Source organism: Anomalospiza imberbis, chromosome 1 (assembly GCF_031753505.1).
Source record: "Anomalospiza imberbis isolate Cuckoo-Finch-1a 21T00152 chromosome 1, ASM3175350v1, whole genome shotgun sequence".
Taxonomy (NCBI): domain Eukaryota; kingdom Metazoa; phylum Chordata; class Aves; order Passeriformes; family Viduidae; genus Anomalospiza; species Anomalospiza imberbis.
This window is the reverse complement of record NC_089681.1, coordinates 47,222,776-47,241,337: the sequence shown is the minus strand read 5'-3', so window position 1 is coordinate 47,241,337 and position 18,562 is coordinate 47,222,776. Positions and strand designations below refer to the sequence as shown.

Genomic DNA, 18,562 nt, shown 5'->3' with positions numbered 1-18,562 from the left:
GCCTAGGTTTTGTGGACAAGGTGAAATCTGAGAAAACCTTTTCACGTTGGGGTGATCCCATTGGCATAGTGAGGCCAGTAGAAATTCCTGTGTTTGCCTCTCTTGGTGAGGTGAAAGGAGCTGCCCCAGCCAAAAAGGCACATGTGCCCAAGCACTTCTTTCCTGCGCTCACAGCACAGCCGTGGCACTAAGGCTGCTCCCCAAGAGTAAGTCTAGGAGCAGGGCTCCAAGTCAGGATGAATAGTTTTACAAAAACCTTCATTTAAATATGCTATCAACCCCCGCAATGCATGCAATAGTTAATATATCCCCAAGTCTCCTCTGTTATCTCTCACAGCTGACAGGAATATGGTAAGATGACGACTCTTCTTCCCTTTTAGAACAGTGCAAAGCTAAGTGTACTGACCTTTCATCTTAGCCCCATGGCTTAATTAGCTTATGAAACAGAAAAGCTCCTTACTGAACTTTATAAACAAAACAAACTTCTGTTAAGTTCATTTCTAAGAGCACTTTTTTTTTTTTCCCTTGGAAAAAAAAATGTAAAGCTAAAGGCTCTTTGGTCTAATAGCATTACATTCACTTAAATCTTAGCTTTGGTGAGCTGTTTTAAAAACCACATAATTGCCCTTGTTCCCGAGAGGAAAAAAATATTGTATAACAACAGCACGACATCCTACAATTACACAGTAAAAAGCCCTGGAAAGTAGGTGCTACAGACAGTCTGTGACGTCCACTGAGAAGACAGAATAGCTTTGGTGTGGAATTACCAACAAGCAGCAAAAGGTTGCAAGGGCTGCAAGCTTTTCAAAAAGGGTCTAAACCACTGAGTCTGGCCACCTGCAGTTGGTAACAACTTCTGATTGATGTTTTTTCTGGAGAGAGTTAACCCCCATATCTTATTTCAGCTCCAGTTATAAACACTATGCATCTATTCCTTTGGAATCTATGGCTGGATAATATACACTTTGTCCTAAAGGAAAATAAAAACAAAAACACTACATACAAAAGACCTTAGACATTTTTTTCTGTTTCTATAGTTGTCTTGTTTTCTAAATTTCTAACAGAGATTAAATCTGTCTCTGACATTCCCTTTCAAAAATGAGACTGGCAATTATGTACAAAGGATGATAAACTGCCCAGCCTTGTTCTGTAAAAAGATGCCTGTACCAGAGCTGTTCTTTAATATCATATGTCTTACATCAGAGAAGAAGAATCCCTTTCTGAAGGATTTGAAATCTTGGGATCCATATGCCCATGCAGTCCAAAATACTAGGCAAATGGAAACCATTGTTGTATCTTCAAGATGAAGCAGAGCAAAAAGCATGGCTAAATGCCAGCCCTTGATTTTACCTTCATCTTCCCGTGTGGCAAACCCTCCAGCTTCTGTTTATAGCGGGGTGACAGCTAACTGCACTTGCCCATAGTTCAAAAATGAACATATGATATTGTCCATGACCACACTGGAGCAGCACTAAAAGTCTCAGTGATTAATGTTGTCATGAGTACTTTGCAGCTGCTATCATCCAACAAACTATTTCCAGAGCTTTGCTGCTAAGTCAAGGCACTGCCAATACACAAGCACTAACAAAATTAAAATTAAAAAAAAATAAATAAATTGTTTTCTTTTTAAATTATGACAATCAAAGTGTAACAGTGGCCCAAGGGCTAAAGCAAATTTTCTTTTAAACATACAGATGTGTTCATCATTTATAGACGTTTCAGTCCATATAGGGCAGGTGGCACGTGTGCAACTCTATGGGTCCGTGTGCTCACATTAACAAAGGTACACATTAATTTTTAGTGCACATGTCAGTAAATACAGATCTATAATCAAAGTCTGCCTCCAGCACACACGTGACAGACCTGCACAAACACATGCAAAACATGGTGAAGAGCAGCAAGTTAATGGCCTAGACTAGGAGTGTTTTGTAGGTGCTTTAACATTGGTTAAGTCTCTGACATGCACAGGCAGCATGTATTTCCTAGAGCCAAAAAAAATGCACAACTTACTTCAGCATTTGAGACTACATGTGCCTAAAATACAGATAGGAATCCGTATTAACACATAAGTAAATGGGGCCAGTCTGAATTGGAGATTCTCCTTTCTATAAGGCTCTTATCGCACCTGAAGAAAGGATATGCAAATTCCATTCAGTGCAGAGCTGAATCTTTAGGATGGCAAACTGAATGAATCATGAATCAAGCAGAAAGAAGGATGCTTAAAGCTTTTCAAAACTAAGTAGATTTTTATTTCCATTAACAAATCTGTCCTCAGAGACACATGCCTAACCCCATATTGAGAAGTTATTTGCATGGCAGAAGCATTTAGGAGCATCAGCCATGCTCTGTGATTCCCTTTCACTGTGTGCTACACAAACGCAGATCGAAAACACTGCCTTTAACCAAAGGAGTTTGCACCCCAATCCTTTATATTACTACCTAAAAAATTCAGGTTAGGTGATTTGTACTGTGTGGCCACACATTACAAAATCCAGATACAGCTCTGGAAAAAGTTTATTATCATTATTTTTCTCCAGTTTAATTTTATGCATTCACAGTGCACAGTGTGTTAGGGAAACTTGAATGCACACTCTTGGTTAAAAAGATGATGTCAGCAAACCTTGACTTCAGTGTTTTACTTCCAGTTCCACCACTAAATTGCAGCATGACTTTGAATGGGTAATTTATTTGCCTATTGGATCCGTTTGCCTCACTGTAAAATGTGCTGAGTGAATTGTGGTGAGGTTTAATGTCCAAAATGTCCATGCTCTCCCTCAGAGGCAGAAGAAACACACTTCTGTTACTGTACTGCATCCATCATTGCACACCTGGTTCTCCTTACATGCAAAAAATACTGACAGCAATAGAACTTGTCACTTAAAAATATTTCCACATGAACCACTGTGTGAAAATTCATCTTTTCTGTTAAAGAAAAAGCTCATGTAGGAACTTACCAAGAAATGGTTAGTACATTGGCAGTCATGACAAAGAAGAACGGTGATAAGCTAGCAGTGATAACCTGTTAAATTGAAAAGAAGGAAAAAACACTTTGTAAACTTTTGATACTACAAATGAAAACTAAAATACTTTTGCTGAAATTCAATTTCCATGTGTGCAGTCATAGCTTCTTCTTTTAGTTGAAGATAGTATGATAGTCACACATCACAATTCGATTTTGACTCAAGACCGAATCCAGGACGCAGCAGAGGCAGGGCAGGGAACCAGAGCAGGGAACCTTCTCACATAGCCCAGCAAGCCTGGCCTAGAAGCCTGCTGGCTTTTACTTGTTGACAGCAGACTGGGGAAAGCAGTCGGATCCCAGGTTTGGAAAGCCTTGTATTTCTGAGGAGAACAAGAGCTTGAAATGTGTTTGTAGGTGTATAAAAACAAAACAAAAATTAACAAGGGTACAGGGTTAAGAAAAACAACACAGCTTCAGTAGGTTTATGTTACAAGTCTCTCATTACCCCCAGGTGTCCTGGGCAGAGAAACTAGAGACAAATGACTATGCATTCCAAGCAGTGATCCCAGAAACAGCTAGATCCTGATGTACAATGGTTTGTAGCGGATCCCCGCCTCAGCAGCTACAGAGCCACCACATCTGCAGCCTGCGTGCAGTTTTGGATGTTTTGCTGCCAGATGCATAATGTAAAATGGAAAGAGTTCAAAGAACAGTGACAGAGTCATTAGATGGGGGGATTGATTTTCAGTCAACAGTTAGGATAAGCAATGCCTGTGGGAAAGGAAGACTTGGTAGTGGTTTACAAAAACTTGGGAAACACAAGCACTGAGGAATGAAAGGAACTATTTAGGTTAATACAGAATTGCCCAAGGAAAAAGATGAAATTAAGAAACAAAACATTTAAACAATTATCAGCTAAGATTTCCTAATCATTGTTTGCCTACTTGACTCCCAGGGGAGACAGCAGAAACTTCATTTTGTAATCTATTACTTGTTAAAGCATTACTACATGTGCAGTGAGGAAGCAAATGCCATTTCAGAGTAGATTCTGTGCACCAGAGCTTGGACTAACAGTGTGTTAGTCAATACCTGCTACAATTGTTATGGCCACATTTTAAAAGGCAGGCTCTAAATCTGCCTGGAGTGTAATCAGTGCAGGATCACATGCAGGAGTGGCAGGTGGAGAAGGTTGTGCATCCTCTCTCCAGTCCCACTCTATGAGTTAGGTGGAGAGGGGACACCAATCTAAATGCAGCAGTGAGACCATGCAATGGCACAGGAGCAAAGGTGTTCAGTGGGGACTACACAGGACTGTCTCCTCTGGCCTCTTTGGGGATGTTTTGTACTTTAGGGAGATTCAGGCATGCAGGTGGCTTTTTTCGTCCTAGATATTACCATAACTCACACCAGGACTGTTCTCCATGTGCCTGTAGCCCAGGCCCCTGTCAGAGGAATGAGGCAGGAGATGGACTTGATCCAGACAGGATAACACAGGACTGCAGGCCCACTCCAACCCTGCTCAGCAACCACTCCATCCCTGCTCAGCAACCAAATTGCTGGTACCAACCACAGACACACCTCCTGATAAAAACTTCATCTGACTTCAGAGTTTTCACACTGCCAGCCACAGCAGTGTACAGCACAGGCAATGCTGTATAGCTCTAAGCCAAAAGAAAAAGTGAGCTCCTACTGCTAGGGAAAATCAAAGATAGGTATCTACATTTATTGCCTTGTATCTATGCATGTAAGCAAACATACAACTTAACATGTATACCCAAAAGAGACTGACAGAGGACAAAGACAAGTCACAAACAGAGAGTTATGCTTCAAAACTCAAGATCATATTGCAACTGTGCACATTCAGTGGCCTGTCCCATAGTTATTTGCAGCCAGAGAGAGCTGACACCCACTCTAAACAGTGGAAGTTAACTATTCAGGAGCTGAATCTTTCATGCACTTTACTTAAAAACCAGCTGCGAGGCTGAATAGCCATTAGTTCAAAATCAGTGCTCTAAAATAGTTTGCATCTCATTCTAGAGGGCTGGGTTCTCCCCTTACAAAGAGTGCAGCAGATGCACTGACCTACAAGGAACCATTTCTCATTTACTCTGGTGTGAATGCTTGTGGAATTAACTGTACTGAGCTTATTTTAGGTTAATGCTAACTTATTACATAAAAATATACAATACTAATTACTGACCATGTAAACAGAAACTAACAAAGGATGGCAGCTGTGGTACGCACAGAGCGTTCTTTTCCTTAAGCTCACCTCCTCAAAGAAGCTGAAGTGCTGTGTTTGAGAAGTGGTACAAGTTAAAGTTGTGTCTCCCACTCCCTTGTTGAGCCCTGTTTATTAGAAACTTGAGAAGAGGCCAAGGGCAGAGAAACAGGCATTCAAGAAACCTCCGAAAACAGGCCCTATGAGAAACAATACACCATTCTACTGTGATCATCCCAAACTTCTGCAAAAATGCAGGCTGTAGCCTTTTGGACTATTATAGCTGAACACTGTTGTATTTTTGAGAAATTATGTAAGAGTCTCTCAGTGCCAAAGACAAAATGTGGGTTGGAAGAGCGCATGAAGTAAGTGTGTGTAAGGAAAGAAAAAACAAATCACAAACAAACCAAAAGGAAAAGACATTGCTAAAATGTCTACCTTTGATGATTTCTCTAAAAGAAGAACATGTTTAAAAATGAAAAACAAGTTTTCAGAGAAGCTAACAATGTAATTTGTTCCAAGGGAAGAATCTAAATCCTAGGGACACAGTAGAGAAGGTAATTTTCATTTAAGTACATTTCAGTATTATCTGAAGTGTTTTAAGTGCACATTTAGTTTGGAAAAAACCCCACCCACACTGATGTTCTGAATGGCCTTAAAAAAAAATTTAAAAAAAATAAAAACCAAAATAAATTCACAACAAGCTAAGTGCAGTAATCTTTCTTTCTTCAGTTTAAAGGTCACAGTTGTCCTCCTAGGCATTCAGATACTTTAGTAAAAGGAATGAGCTTTCAAGACAAAAGAAAGCAAGTTAAAGGGCAAACTAAAATTAATGATTTCCAAATATATTTTGATGCTGAATCTGTGAAACTAAGAGGTGGAAAAGAAAATTTTAAGCTATAATATGCTTATTTTGAACAAAGCTCCCCAAGATTTTGACATACAGTCACTAATTCCATCAAATTATACAGGCTGGATGGTTGAACGCCAACTATTTTGACAACAGGAATAGTTCCATGGACTCTGCCTACTTTTAAAGGAACTGTGACCAGACAGTATTACGAAAGCTACTTTAAAAACATTCATACCCGGAAATTTTCTTACAAAATTCTGACACAGCTTTCGATGATTAGGAAAAAATTCGAGCGTAGCATAACTTAACAAAACATTTCCATGTGAGCTGAAATTTTTCCTAAGAAATCATTTCAAACCCTTCCTTGCATGAAAAAACAAAACAAAACAAAACAACCTCCCCTCAAGATTGTTACTTAAAATAAATCAGTCTAAGTTTATTCTGTCATTCCATTGTACTGCAAAAATAAGACCCATTTTAAAGGAACAGTTTATTAACACCTATTTGTCTTGATTCCAGCTATTTCTGTAGTTCAAATCACTGAGTTATTCACAAGTAATTTTAAAAATAACCAAAAATCTTGGCATTTCAAATTGTGCCTTTGTACCTCAACCAAAGCCAGTTCTAGTTCTTTACAATGTGTATCAGCATTGCAGGAAATAAGTGCATCCTTGTAGTGGATACTTATCTGGGATTAGGTCTGAGGGGAGTGGGCTGATCTCCTCCACACAAGAGATTGGGCCTGAATAGTCAGGTAACAAAACACATAAATACTCCAGTATTCTTCACATAAATACTCTTGTACAAGGGCTGAACAGGAACCAGGAGAAAAAAACAAAGAGCAACTCAGCCAGTTAGAGGTTTCAAACGTATTGGTTACAGGAGATTGCCAAATTCAAGTCCCCACATAAAAGGTGAAAACCTCAGGTGTCCCCATTATTCTGGGAACCAGAGACTGGCTCAGGTGCCATAAAACATTCCACACATTGCTTACATTTCCATTTCCATTTAATAAACTCCTATTAAGGACAACACAGCACTCAACCTCAGGATCAAAAGAAATTATTCAATTCCAGAGCTCTAGAGTTTGCCCCTTACCAGGCTGAATTAGTGGCAACTAGAAAAAGAATGGCAATATTGAAATGCTGGGTAACAGACTAAGATCCATGACAAAGAAATATCCCAATGTGTGGAAGAACTTTTTGCACAGTAGGGATAAATTCAGCACATAAAATCACTTCTGCACAGGAAAAAAGCAGGAATAGGAAAAAACGTGCTCTGATGTGACCACTTTTTCTAAATTTGCTTTACTGATTCCTGAGTGGAGGGAGGCACAATTTCTACTAGCTTTAAAGGGTTCCCAAGGAACTCTGACAGACAGACCACTGCTCAACTCATTACGTGAATGATTTCCTCCTTTCTCCCTATCACTTCATGGTCAGATATGAAAAAAAATCCAAAGAGAAAGTAAAATTTGTCTCATAAGTGTCGTTTCAAGAAAACAGGAGGGGAAATGGAATTTATTTTAGAATAAGAGACTAATTTAGTTTACAGATAACAAAATAAAAAATAAAGACTGGAGAATTTCTTGCTATAGACCTTAAGAACAGGTAAGATAATTATTGAGCCAGCTTCCCTCTTAGATGTTTTTCTTGAACATATAACATCAGAAAACTCTGATAAGTCTGACATGTGGCTTGAAGACAGAAGATGGCATCCTAAGGGTTCCTGGTCCTTGGCAATGCACAAATTTGGATCCTGGGAGATAGAGGAATGTGGAACTCTGCATTCTTTGCTGCCTTGAGTTCTCCACTGACCAGCTGTGGTTATACCACAGATTCTGGAGTGTCCAATTTCGATTGGTTCAAACCCAACATCACAGGCCAGATAAAAGTGTCCTTCTTGACCAAGCTATCATGGATCCCCTTCAGCCCTGACTTTACAATCACTTCAGAGAAAGATTTCAGGCTGCAGAAGCTGGCTGTAGATTTTGAATATTTAGCATTTCTGAGTTGTTCAGGAAGATATTGTTTATATAGCCAAGAACACAGATAAGGACATTTTCAAAATTTAGATTCTGATTTAATCTTTCTATCTGGAATGGAAAGATATGGTGGGGATTTAGTCCTGACATGACCATGATTTGTTAATATTACCCTCTACTTGTACATTCCATATAAAACTGTGTTTTCTCTGAAACTTTTAAACTGTAAAGAAGTTAAATGTCATCGTTCTCACTGTGAACACAGACTACTTTACAAAAGTTTTCTTTAGTTTGTGTACACAGAGCCAATCCTTGTAACTTCACTTCCCCAAACTGCCAAAACCTCTGTCCTTACAAAGACGTGTATTTTTTCCAAAGAGAGTGTTTTGAAACAGCTCATCGAGTTCACTCACTGTTCAAAATAAATCATTCTATTTACCACTGGGTCATCTTCTCAAAACATCAGGGAAAAGATTCTGATGTACATAACCTTTGTTTTCATTCTACTGTCAGAATTAAAGTAATATCAAGCTTTTTATAGACATAATATTTGTTCTGTCACTCTCTGCGTGGTTTAACCAGCTGCTAAGATAATCATCAGAAATCACCAGGGAAATGGATCATTGTTAGTACCACTGAAAACAGCTACATCTGGATAGTCCAGTATTACCAAAAAGATAAAAATTACAGCAGGCAAACATCAATAACAGCACATAATTTTTTTTTCTTGAGGTAGAGGCACTGAAATAATTTCACAGATTTCAGAGTTATATCTCTTTTGTATATATGTTTACTTCAGAGTAAGCATATGTTACATGAGCATACAAAATGTTTCCATGCCAGGAATGGAAATATGTCAAAAAAAACCCAAAATCTTCAGAATAGAAAAAAAGAACAACTAATATTTTAATGCCATCCTCTGTATTCATTGATTCACAGGGATTTTCTAAGCTTTTAATACAATTTCTCTTTTTTTACATACATTTTCAATCTCAGGTGGTCTACGAACCATTTCCATCTAGCTCTCCTCTACTTTCCTTCATACAAATTTAAGACAATGAAACATTACCAGATGAGTAAATTCTCTGCACCATAGCAAGAACACTTTCATTCACAGACATCCAGCAGCTACAGAACCAGATGAATCAGCAGATGAAGGCATTGACTGGGACAGCAAAATACACGGAAGAACAATGAGGGACTGGGATCTCTGGTGTCCAAACCCCAGCTGAAGTGGTCCAGCATATACTGACAAGTCTTTTTAAAATAACCCAGACTTGAGAGATTTTTACAGAGCAGGTGCTGACTGTGAGGTTTCAAGCTGCAGAAAGTCAGCAATGTTTAAGGAGAGGCACCAAGGAACACCTGTAAGCTCACTGATTGTGCAAGGCTGGTACTGTCACTGGAAATCTGCCATGAGTTGGCAGCAAAAATCCCTGCTAAATATGACAAACATGGTACATACCCTCCCTCACAAGAAAGAGAGGATGGGACTAGAACTAATGTCAAGTCTGACTGGATTGCTGGCAATTAGGGCAGGGAAAAAGCAAACACAAACAAAGTGTGCAGAAAAAAAACCCTATTTTTTTCCTATGGTGATCAAATAAAATAAAGCACTGTTAACAGCTGCAGATACTCTACACAGATGTCCTCCATTGTGAGCAGAATTAAGCATCTGAATGAATCCTGCATATAAAAACAGACCAAAATTAAAGTAGCATTGGCTATTTTATTTTATTTTAGGTCAGCTTTGGGGATGATCTACCACAGGAAAAAAACCTCCCTAGAAGCTTTCAATTATATTGCTTATTGCAATAACAAAGCTTTCCATGAAATCTTTACAAGCTCAAAGGCTCTTCACAAATCATTTCTACAATACCAAGGTCAATCTCTGGTTAAAAAAGATACAGCAAATTCAGGCAAAATTGCTCTGACCAGCTCTCCTGTAAAGTCTCCTCTCCCTAGATATTCATTTAGTTGTATTAATCAATACAAGGAAACAAAGTCTGAGATCTTTCAACTTTGTTCTGCGGGTCTGTTGTTACCAATCAAAAAGCAAGACAAAATTTGCTGCTTAACGTAACGGCTTCAGGTGATAATGCAGCCCCTGAAGGAGCACTACTAGTAAATCCACTGACAAGGAAGGGTTTCAATCAGCCACACAACTTTTTCCAAGGAAAGGTAATGAAGCTTTAGCCTTGAACCACTAAAATAATGGCTCTTCCCAAAAGGAACAGCAATGCCATGATCCTACCTGAAAAGCTGAGGAGCCCAAACAAGGGAAAGAAACAATTAAAAGTGAAATAGATTGGAGGAAAGGGGAAAGCAAAACAGGCTTCGCTCTCAGTTCTGCCCATTAGTTTAACTCGAGCACATCTGCTGTGTTACCCTCAGCCTGACCAAAGTGTAGACATGCCCTGAGGCATTTCATCCCCTGACAGACTTAACTGGAGACTGTCAGCCTATGAAATCAGCAGACAACACAAGGAGTTTGTGCATTACAGCATACTTAGGTGCACATTGCTCATAGGAGCACTCTGCTCCACTCTTCTGAAGGAAGAAAACCCTTTAACCCTTCTCAAATACAAGCTGCTCCTTAAAGGATAACCCGGTGATGCTGGCACCATGGCAACAGTGGCACCATGGCAACAGTGACAGTCAGTACCTTCATGAGCCACACAGCTTTGATCCAGCCACACAGAAGTTTTTTCAGCTACTGTAAATTTCTTTGAGAACATTTATTTCATAGTTGCCCAAATGCCTGCACTCATCTCCTTCCCTAAAGCATTTATTTTCTAAAAGGAGGATTTGGTCACTCTCTTCTGCCCTTTCTTTATATTTTATGTTTCTTCTTTTTATGTTTTTTCTTAGCATTATTAAAGCAACGATGGTAAATTCCAGGGGTTAAGAATACAATTAATTCCATGTATTGTGGCTCAAAAGCAGCCAGAGTTTTAACATGCCTTAGCAGTCAAACGCCTAATGATAATGATAAAACTTAGTTCTAGTGCAAATGAGTCTATTTGTTTTTCATAGCAATAGATTCTGACAAAGCTTAAAATCAGCTGCATGTTATGTTTAAAATATAAAACATACTAAAAGTGGAGGGAGAGGGTAGATCAAATGACACACAATCAGCAAGTTGCCCTCGAAAATATTTTCACAACAAGAGCAGGACAAATGCGTGCCTCTAGAAAAATCATCAGCTATTTCAGGGTAGTTTCTCTTTTTTACATTACAAATACCTAAACCAATAATCTCTGTACTGCAGATTAGTATTTCTATATATTAGCTTTTTGACTGCTATGAGAAAGTCGATTTCTTAATTAGCCCTAGTATACATATGGCTATCTATATATATAGCTAGTATATCTGTAGCTTAGAGAGAAGATAATCCTCTGCATTTCTGTTGTTGAGTACTTATATGCAGTTCCAGTATTTAAAGAATGAGGTATGCATCCTCTACTTTCTATCACATTTATGAAGATTTTTTTTCAGTGCTGTTTTCTGTAAGTTCTTTTTGTTTCCAGGATTTGATGACCAATACAACCATAATGCTGATCCTGCAAGTGCAAGGTGGGACCAATAGGTGGTTGCATCCTTAAAGCTTCCTTAAAGTCATTTAGCATCCTGTTTTACCAGATTAATACATGATAAATGTACAATCCTTTCAGAATAATATGCTACAGTATCTAGTTTTTGAACCTGAGCATCATGTGAATATCAAAAGCACTGTGAACTGCTGTCTAACTTAATCATTTTTAAATTCCGTATAAGACAAAAGTGGCCAAGCTATTGTGCTTCCACTGTATGCATCTCATCAGCAGTTTGGCTGCAGGAGAAAATGAACCATTAAGGTTTCATTTCTTGCCTTTGAATCACTTCTACAGAATCCTCTGCCTTCACCTCTTTGAGGTATGTGGCACCTATCTTGATGCTCTCAGCCATACCAAGACTTTAAATATAGCTCATAGATGGCCATTTAGAATCCTGACCTTAATTTTCTTCTCTCTCTAGTGTCACTCTCTTTTTTTAAACTTTACAACAGCCACCACAAATATATGGTGATTATTTTATGTTGCAGAAACATCTTACAATGTTAAAGTACAGTAAGGAAAGAAGGATATGTGGATTACAGAGTGTAATTAATAGAATCTATGTAAGAAAACTCTTCTCTTACGAGAAACAGGATATCATGGTCACGTTTACAATGATCAATGAGGAACAAGGCAAGACAAGACTCTTCCTTTTCAGCAAGACCTACATCTATCATTGTATAAACATGTATCCATATATGCATTAAAATAAAAATATGTACTATATATATACACACCACAGAAATACATAAACATACATGACTGATGAGACAGGACAGAACTATTACAAGCACATTGTGATTTATTCTGCTTTTCTCAAAAAAAAGTGAGACATTTAATGAAAATCAAAACTCTTTTCTTCTTGGAAAATACCACATTGGGTTAAAAATTATGGGGATTGTAGTGATTTCCTTCTGAACATCAAGTAGCCGCTCCACACAACCTTTACTTAGACATAAAGATCAGAATTTCTGATGAAAGGCAAAGCCACAAGAAGAATCATTTGCCCTCTACTATTGGAGATAATGGCCAAAACATCCATTTTCCCTTCTAAGACTAAGAGCTTGAACAGTGACACCAACCTTCAGCCTATAAAGTGGCTATAGTACAGAACCCAATTTTAACAGCACCTTTGCTCATATTTTAAATATTTATCTTAAATGTGCCCATCTATAATCCAGATACTGTTTATACTTTCAGAGTTACAGTTCTAAGGACACAAGGGGAATAGCCTGCACAATTCTTGAAATTGCTGTTCCTAAGTGTGCTTTGCTGATATGGAAACACAATCAATCATGATTCAAACAGGTGTGTGCACACGCTCCAGACTAACACCATCTATTCAGGTCAGTTCTGCAAACAAGAGGCACAATCCATACAGCTGAAGCTTTGTCAAGTAAAGACAACAAAAGTCTTTTAATGGGGGACACAAGAAGGTTTCTTTATACCAAATAAATCTGATTTTCTTTGAATTTGTTGAGAAGCATTTTGCCCATTCTTGCTATTTCACCAAATTTAAGACCCAACACCCCCTGTTTCCTGTAGATGCTTCATGCATTATAATGCTTAACTGTACTTTTCCTGTATCTTTTCAGCCTGTCAAAGAGGCTCTTTTGCTTACATGCTGCCTTATTACTGCAAAGGCCTTAAATGGCTCCTGACATTTAGCCTCTCCCTGAAACTTCGAAGTTCAGAAGCTGACAGGGCAATGTGATTCATCATCTTGTTCATATTTTATGAATTATTAAATATTTGTGCAATGGAATAAGCATTTCAACAGCAACAACAACATGTTGTAAAGGTAAACTTCTACCTACTAGGACCACAGACAAAAACTGGATTGGACTAAGATAAGGTTTAATCAAGTACTGGATTATGGCAGAGGATTTGGGAGAATTTATGATTCTCCCCTAATGCAGCAAGTCTGGCATCAATGTGCACATCAGAGAAAAGGAGGTATTTGTATCTTAACCTTAGCTGATACAAAACTTGCATCTCATGGCATGAAGGTTATTAATCTTCCCCTTTCTCTCCAAGAAAACTTCCATATAATGTCTACTATTGCTGAAATTGTTCAGTCCCTGGAACCTTTTAAGCAGATCCAAGACTGTAAAAAATATACACCTCTCTTTACTTTTACTCAGTCTCAGTATTATCTTCTCTTTCAGACACTGAATTTTACTGATCAGTAATATGGTACACTGTGTAAAACAATTACTTTTTCTATCTGTTTTGAGACGTATTGATTTTCAGTTTTGAGCAGCAGTCAGCTGTACTACTGCTGCAAAATACCACAATAAAATACACTTCATTTTATGTTAAGCTCAGCAAGAGCTAGCCTTCTGGTATTCCAAGTTATTCTTCATCTCATGAGATCATGAAGATAATTCAGATGAAACAACCATGATTTTCGTTGTCACACTTAAGTGGTGAATTTAACAGCTAAACTGACAGTTTGCTATGTATATCTGGCAAGAAAGGAGCTGGCTCCTTGGGAAGGAATGAGCTCAGCATCTGCCTATGCCTATCTTCTTCCCAAATGCTGGATGCCCATGAGTGGGCATCAATCAGGAATAGTTACTATAACTGCCTTGCAGGAGAGGATGCACTTCCAAACAGGTGAACCATGACCTCCACAGCAGCAGCTCAGTGATGGCTCAGCTGGCATCCAGGAGAAAAGAAAAAGCTGGTTCCAGCAGGCAGCGTGTACATTAGATAAAACCTTCACAAAACAGACCAGAAGTCTGAGAGCAGTAAATGCCCCCTGAGCAACCTGGGAATCCAATAGCAAACTTTTCTTTTTCACATAGGCCTCAGGCGGGTGAATACCCACCCAGCAGGGCACTCTGAAGTCACTGCCATAACTGGCCCAAAGATCCAGATGGGGACTAGCCCAAGACTGATCACATCTGGAGCCCTTTGCCGTGGTGGGGTGTGTTGAGTGGGATGCTGCACACATTCTCAGAGATTGCCCTTTCCATGCCAGATTGCCCGAAGGTCTCATGCTGAACACTGCAGACTGAGGCTGTTGTCAGTTTAAGATCTGTGCATTTCTTGAGTGCATCTTCAAACCCCTCCTTGCCCCCAGTGTCACCGCTACAAGAGAGCAGACCTTGTGCATGCTGCTTTTCTTTTTCTTTCTGTATGGAAAGCCCAAACACTGCTGAAAAGGTTCAAGGGGGCTGTGAGAACCAACGAGGATGCCCAGCTTAAGGGGAATTCTTTAGTGAAAAGAAATGCAATGCAATTTTCCATTGTTAAAATCTATAAACACACCTGAAGTGCCTATGTTCCTTGTCAACATTATCAGATGTAAAGTATTTTTCTGTCATGACTAATTCAGAACTCTGCGGAGGATATCAGCAGTATCAAAATAGCATAGGAAACTTTGGAATGCGTAATCAAGGTTTTTTAAAAAAAATCTGTTAGCAAAAATAGCAAGTTTCCATCAGCCTCTCTCCCAGATGACACTTACAGTTTTGGTATTTCTATGCATGTATAAAGTCCATTTCCTATTGTATTTCCCATCTCACAGCTCCTTTGGGAAAACCTAATTCATAAACAAAAAATTCCCAGAGAAGATAACTAAATCTCCCTACTGACCCCTTTCCATACTACCCAACAAGAATAACAGAGGCACAGTCTCTGCATTGCCATTCTTTGGTGTGTTTATGCTGTTTTAGTAATGATGTAATGGAAAGAAAGTGACATGCTATTATTACTGTTATTATGCTACGGACTGCAAGGAAGAATTGATTTTCTTTAAGGTTTTATTTTTCCATTTAAAAATAACAGCCTTTCCAGGGCTTTCTAAACATTAAATGTTACAAAAGGTCAAAATATTACATCATAAACTTTAAAAACTATGATACTTGAAAAAATATTTTTTTAAAAACATTTATTCAGTTGATCAATTTTGAGCAATGCCTTTTATGAACAATGTCACAAGGTTACACACTCAGCAGTCTCTGTGTGCCCCATGCACGGGAAGACGGTGACAGAACTGACTGTAATTGACTATACTCTTGGCCTCCCATTTCCAAAAAGAGTTGGGGAAGCCTCTGCAAGGCAGATCCATTCCCTTCTGGCCCCTTAGAACAACCATGCACAGCAACATGCATAGAGAGAAAGCTGAACTCTGCACTCTTCCTCTCCATGCTATAAGACCTGTGTACAGGTCAAGAACAGCCCACTGCCATCTCCTGAGATTTTCTGAAGCCTATGTGACTTCCCTGGGTACCACATATTTCAGGAACAGAACATAATCCATTTAGTCTGCCTTCCCTAGAGCTCTATGGCTGGTTGCTGACTTTTGTTGAAAGTCAAAATTCTAATCCTTAAACAGGTATAGGACTGAGAATGGACTGAGAAATGAATACACTTGAGGTTTGGCAAAGAGTTGGTATGAGTTGGGGAGGAAGAGAAAGACACAGAGACCTGTTTCAGAGAGCAGCATCTGAAGTTCCTGAAGGAAGCCACCTGAAATGTGACACCCAGTGTCTACCATAGATGTCAAGGCTCAAGATCTGTGAGACAGCCTGGAGACATTTCACCCATGAAGGTATTTAAAAATCAACAGGGAACATTTTGAAAAGAACAGAGAACCAGCAAAGCAGAAGAAGGTGGCTATGTCTTTCTTGGTTTGGAAGCCCAGCCTTAGCTAGCTTTGGAGCCTTCAACATTAGTATGTTACAGAGTGCACAGTTCTCCCATGTAATTTTGGCATTTACATCAGTGCATTAGCAACGGAAATTACTTCCAAAACAGTTCTCATTCTTTTGACTTCTCTTTGTCACGATAATGATTCATCTCCCAGCCTCAGCTCTCCATATGCTAGTAACTCCAGGAGATTAAATTAAAACATGGGAGACTAGGAATCTATTATGCAGAAGAACAAATAAACCTGCATTCTCTGCAATTCAAAATTATGTTAGATTTGAAAAAAAATTACTTTTGAACTGTTTTTTTGTACTGTCAAGCATATAGAGATGGTTTGTCAAGGCTAGGAATGAAAAAGTATCTTCCAAAGACATACTCCAAGAGCACGGTTCTGCCTTTAGCTTTACATTAAAGAACACACCAGTACCAAACATACACTTCAAATGGATATCATAATAGATAAAAGGAAACAAATTCTTTCAGAGCATCTCTTAGGGCTCAATGTCTGCTAAGACTGGATTTATTATATTAAGCACAGCTGAAAATTGTGCTGCGATTCCACCCCCAAGTCACAACACATAACTTTGTGTGACCATGTCATGCCCAAAAGCTGTGTAGCTGGCTTTTTCAGTGGATACCCAACTGTCAGCCATTTACACCACCCTCACAATATTAAAATTTTCCACTACCTGGCAATTCAAAATCTCCAACAAGTTTCAGCTGTTCTTACAAGACAGCTTCCTTAAATTGCAACAGTGCCCCAGGGAGCCTGTGTCACTTAGCTTAGTGGCCATGCAGCACACAATGAAGTTGTTATGGAGACTGACGTCTCCCCAGCAATTATATGGAGTAATTAGTGTTGGCTGCTACAACGTAACTATGAGGCTGTCTCCATGGAAACTACCCTAAACCGGTATTTTTAAGGTTTCAGCAACTAGTCTTTTTTACAGACCCTTACAATGCAGTGAAGTTCACACTGATTGCCTTCTCTGCTTGAAGCTCAGCTGAGAAACACATTTTCTTTTCCAAGGTATTTGCATAGTCTTCATGGTGACTCACAGGAATCAACTATATGTAGCAAGAATAAATGTACATATTTCATACAGTGAGGACCAATCAGAAAGCAATAGGGATTTTTACCATTTTTAATTGACTTTATCCATGTATGTGTGCACATCCACACGCATGACAGTGCACAAGGTGTGTAGATGGAACAAGTTCAGCTCTGCTTTTATGAACCCCTTCTTGGAATCCTTGAGAACTTGAGGGTCACATCAGGGTCATCTTGAGGGTCATCTGAGATTAGAGATGCACTTCTAACCACACTGTTGCCACAAAGAGCTCCTACCAATAGAGTCCAGTTGGGTCTAGGACACAATTGTCCCTCTCTCACAGGGTTTTGGCTTGCAGCTGCACAGTTTTCCCAGGCTGGGTGAGCAGAGATCTCGAGACAGTCTTGCACAAAGTGCAGGATCTTTGCTGCATGAAAACGCACCGTGTTTATGGAACTTCAATGGGAGTTTATGACATTTTTGCCTAAAGCTTTATGATGTCCAAGCCAAGAAAGAAATGGGATTTTCAGCCAAGTATCTCACTGTCACTTTTTCCTGAGCCAGCAGCATGCAAAGACACTACTTCAGTCTACAATATAACCAAGTGGGCAAGTGCCAGAAAACCAAGCACGTTCCTGTTCGAGTTATGATATTCACATAAAAATTTTAAACAGATTTTTAAATTCCAGAATCCTGTTCCATTAAGGCAGAGAAGAGCAAGGGAGAGACATTTACTTCAGAAGGTACCCATGACAGGACTCTTTTATAAATTTCCTGCAAGTAAATAGCACCCAGCAGAGTATTTTCTAGCACTTGCATGCTAAGCAGCAGTGAGAAAGGAATTAACAGGTATACAAATTGAAGCAAATGTTTTGACAGAGGCTTTAAGATTGCAACAATGTGGAAAAAAGCATGAATTAATTTTATTTCTTTTCTTTGGTTTGCCCCTGGAATTTCAGCAGATAAAATTCTCATGTGAAATGCTATATGTGAAGAGAGGTGCAGCAAGCATAACAAGGCTAGGAGCCCCAGAAGGCCTGCAGTTGTGGCTCTCCATTTTATTAGAAGAAGAAAAAAAGAGAATTTCTGCTTTAATAAAAATATCAGTACTTTTCCAGCCATTAAGATGGATATCATCAATTATTTTTGCACTGACATGAAGAGGGACCTAGTCTATCCATTCTCTTCAAGACACCATGGGGAGCAAAGAAGCAAAAACACAGACCCAAAATATAAAA

At 39.0% G+C, this 18,562-nt stretch overlaps 1 protein-coding gene across 5 annotated transcripts in view; it reads right to left on the bottom strand.

The window, feature by feature from the left end:
• TMEM241 (transmembrane protein 241) overlaps positions 1 to 18,562 on the bottom strand; it is a 55,094-nt gene that overhangs the window by 1,094 nt on the left and 35,438 nt on the right. For 3 of the 5 annotated variants that reach the window (XM_068190836.1, XM_068190828.1, XM_068190845.1), the window contains one exon: positions 2,955 to 3,019. In XM_068190836.1, coding sequence (XP_068046937.1) covers positions 2,955 to 3,019 — 65 coding nt within the window. Of the gene's footprint in view, positions 1 to 1,198; positions 1,270 to 2,954; positions 3,020 to 18,562 lie in introns of those variants that run through there. The other 2 variants (XM_068190820.1, XM_068190811.1) reach the window with 1 other exon arrangement.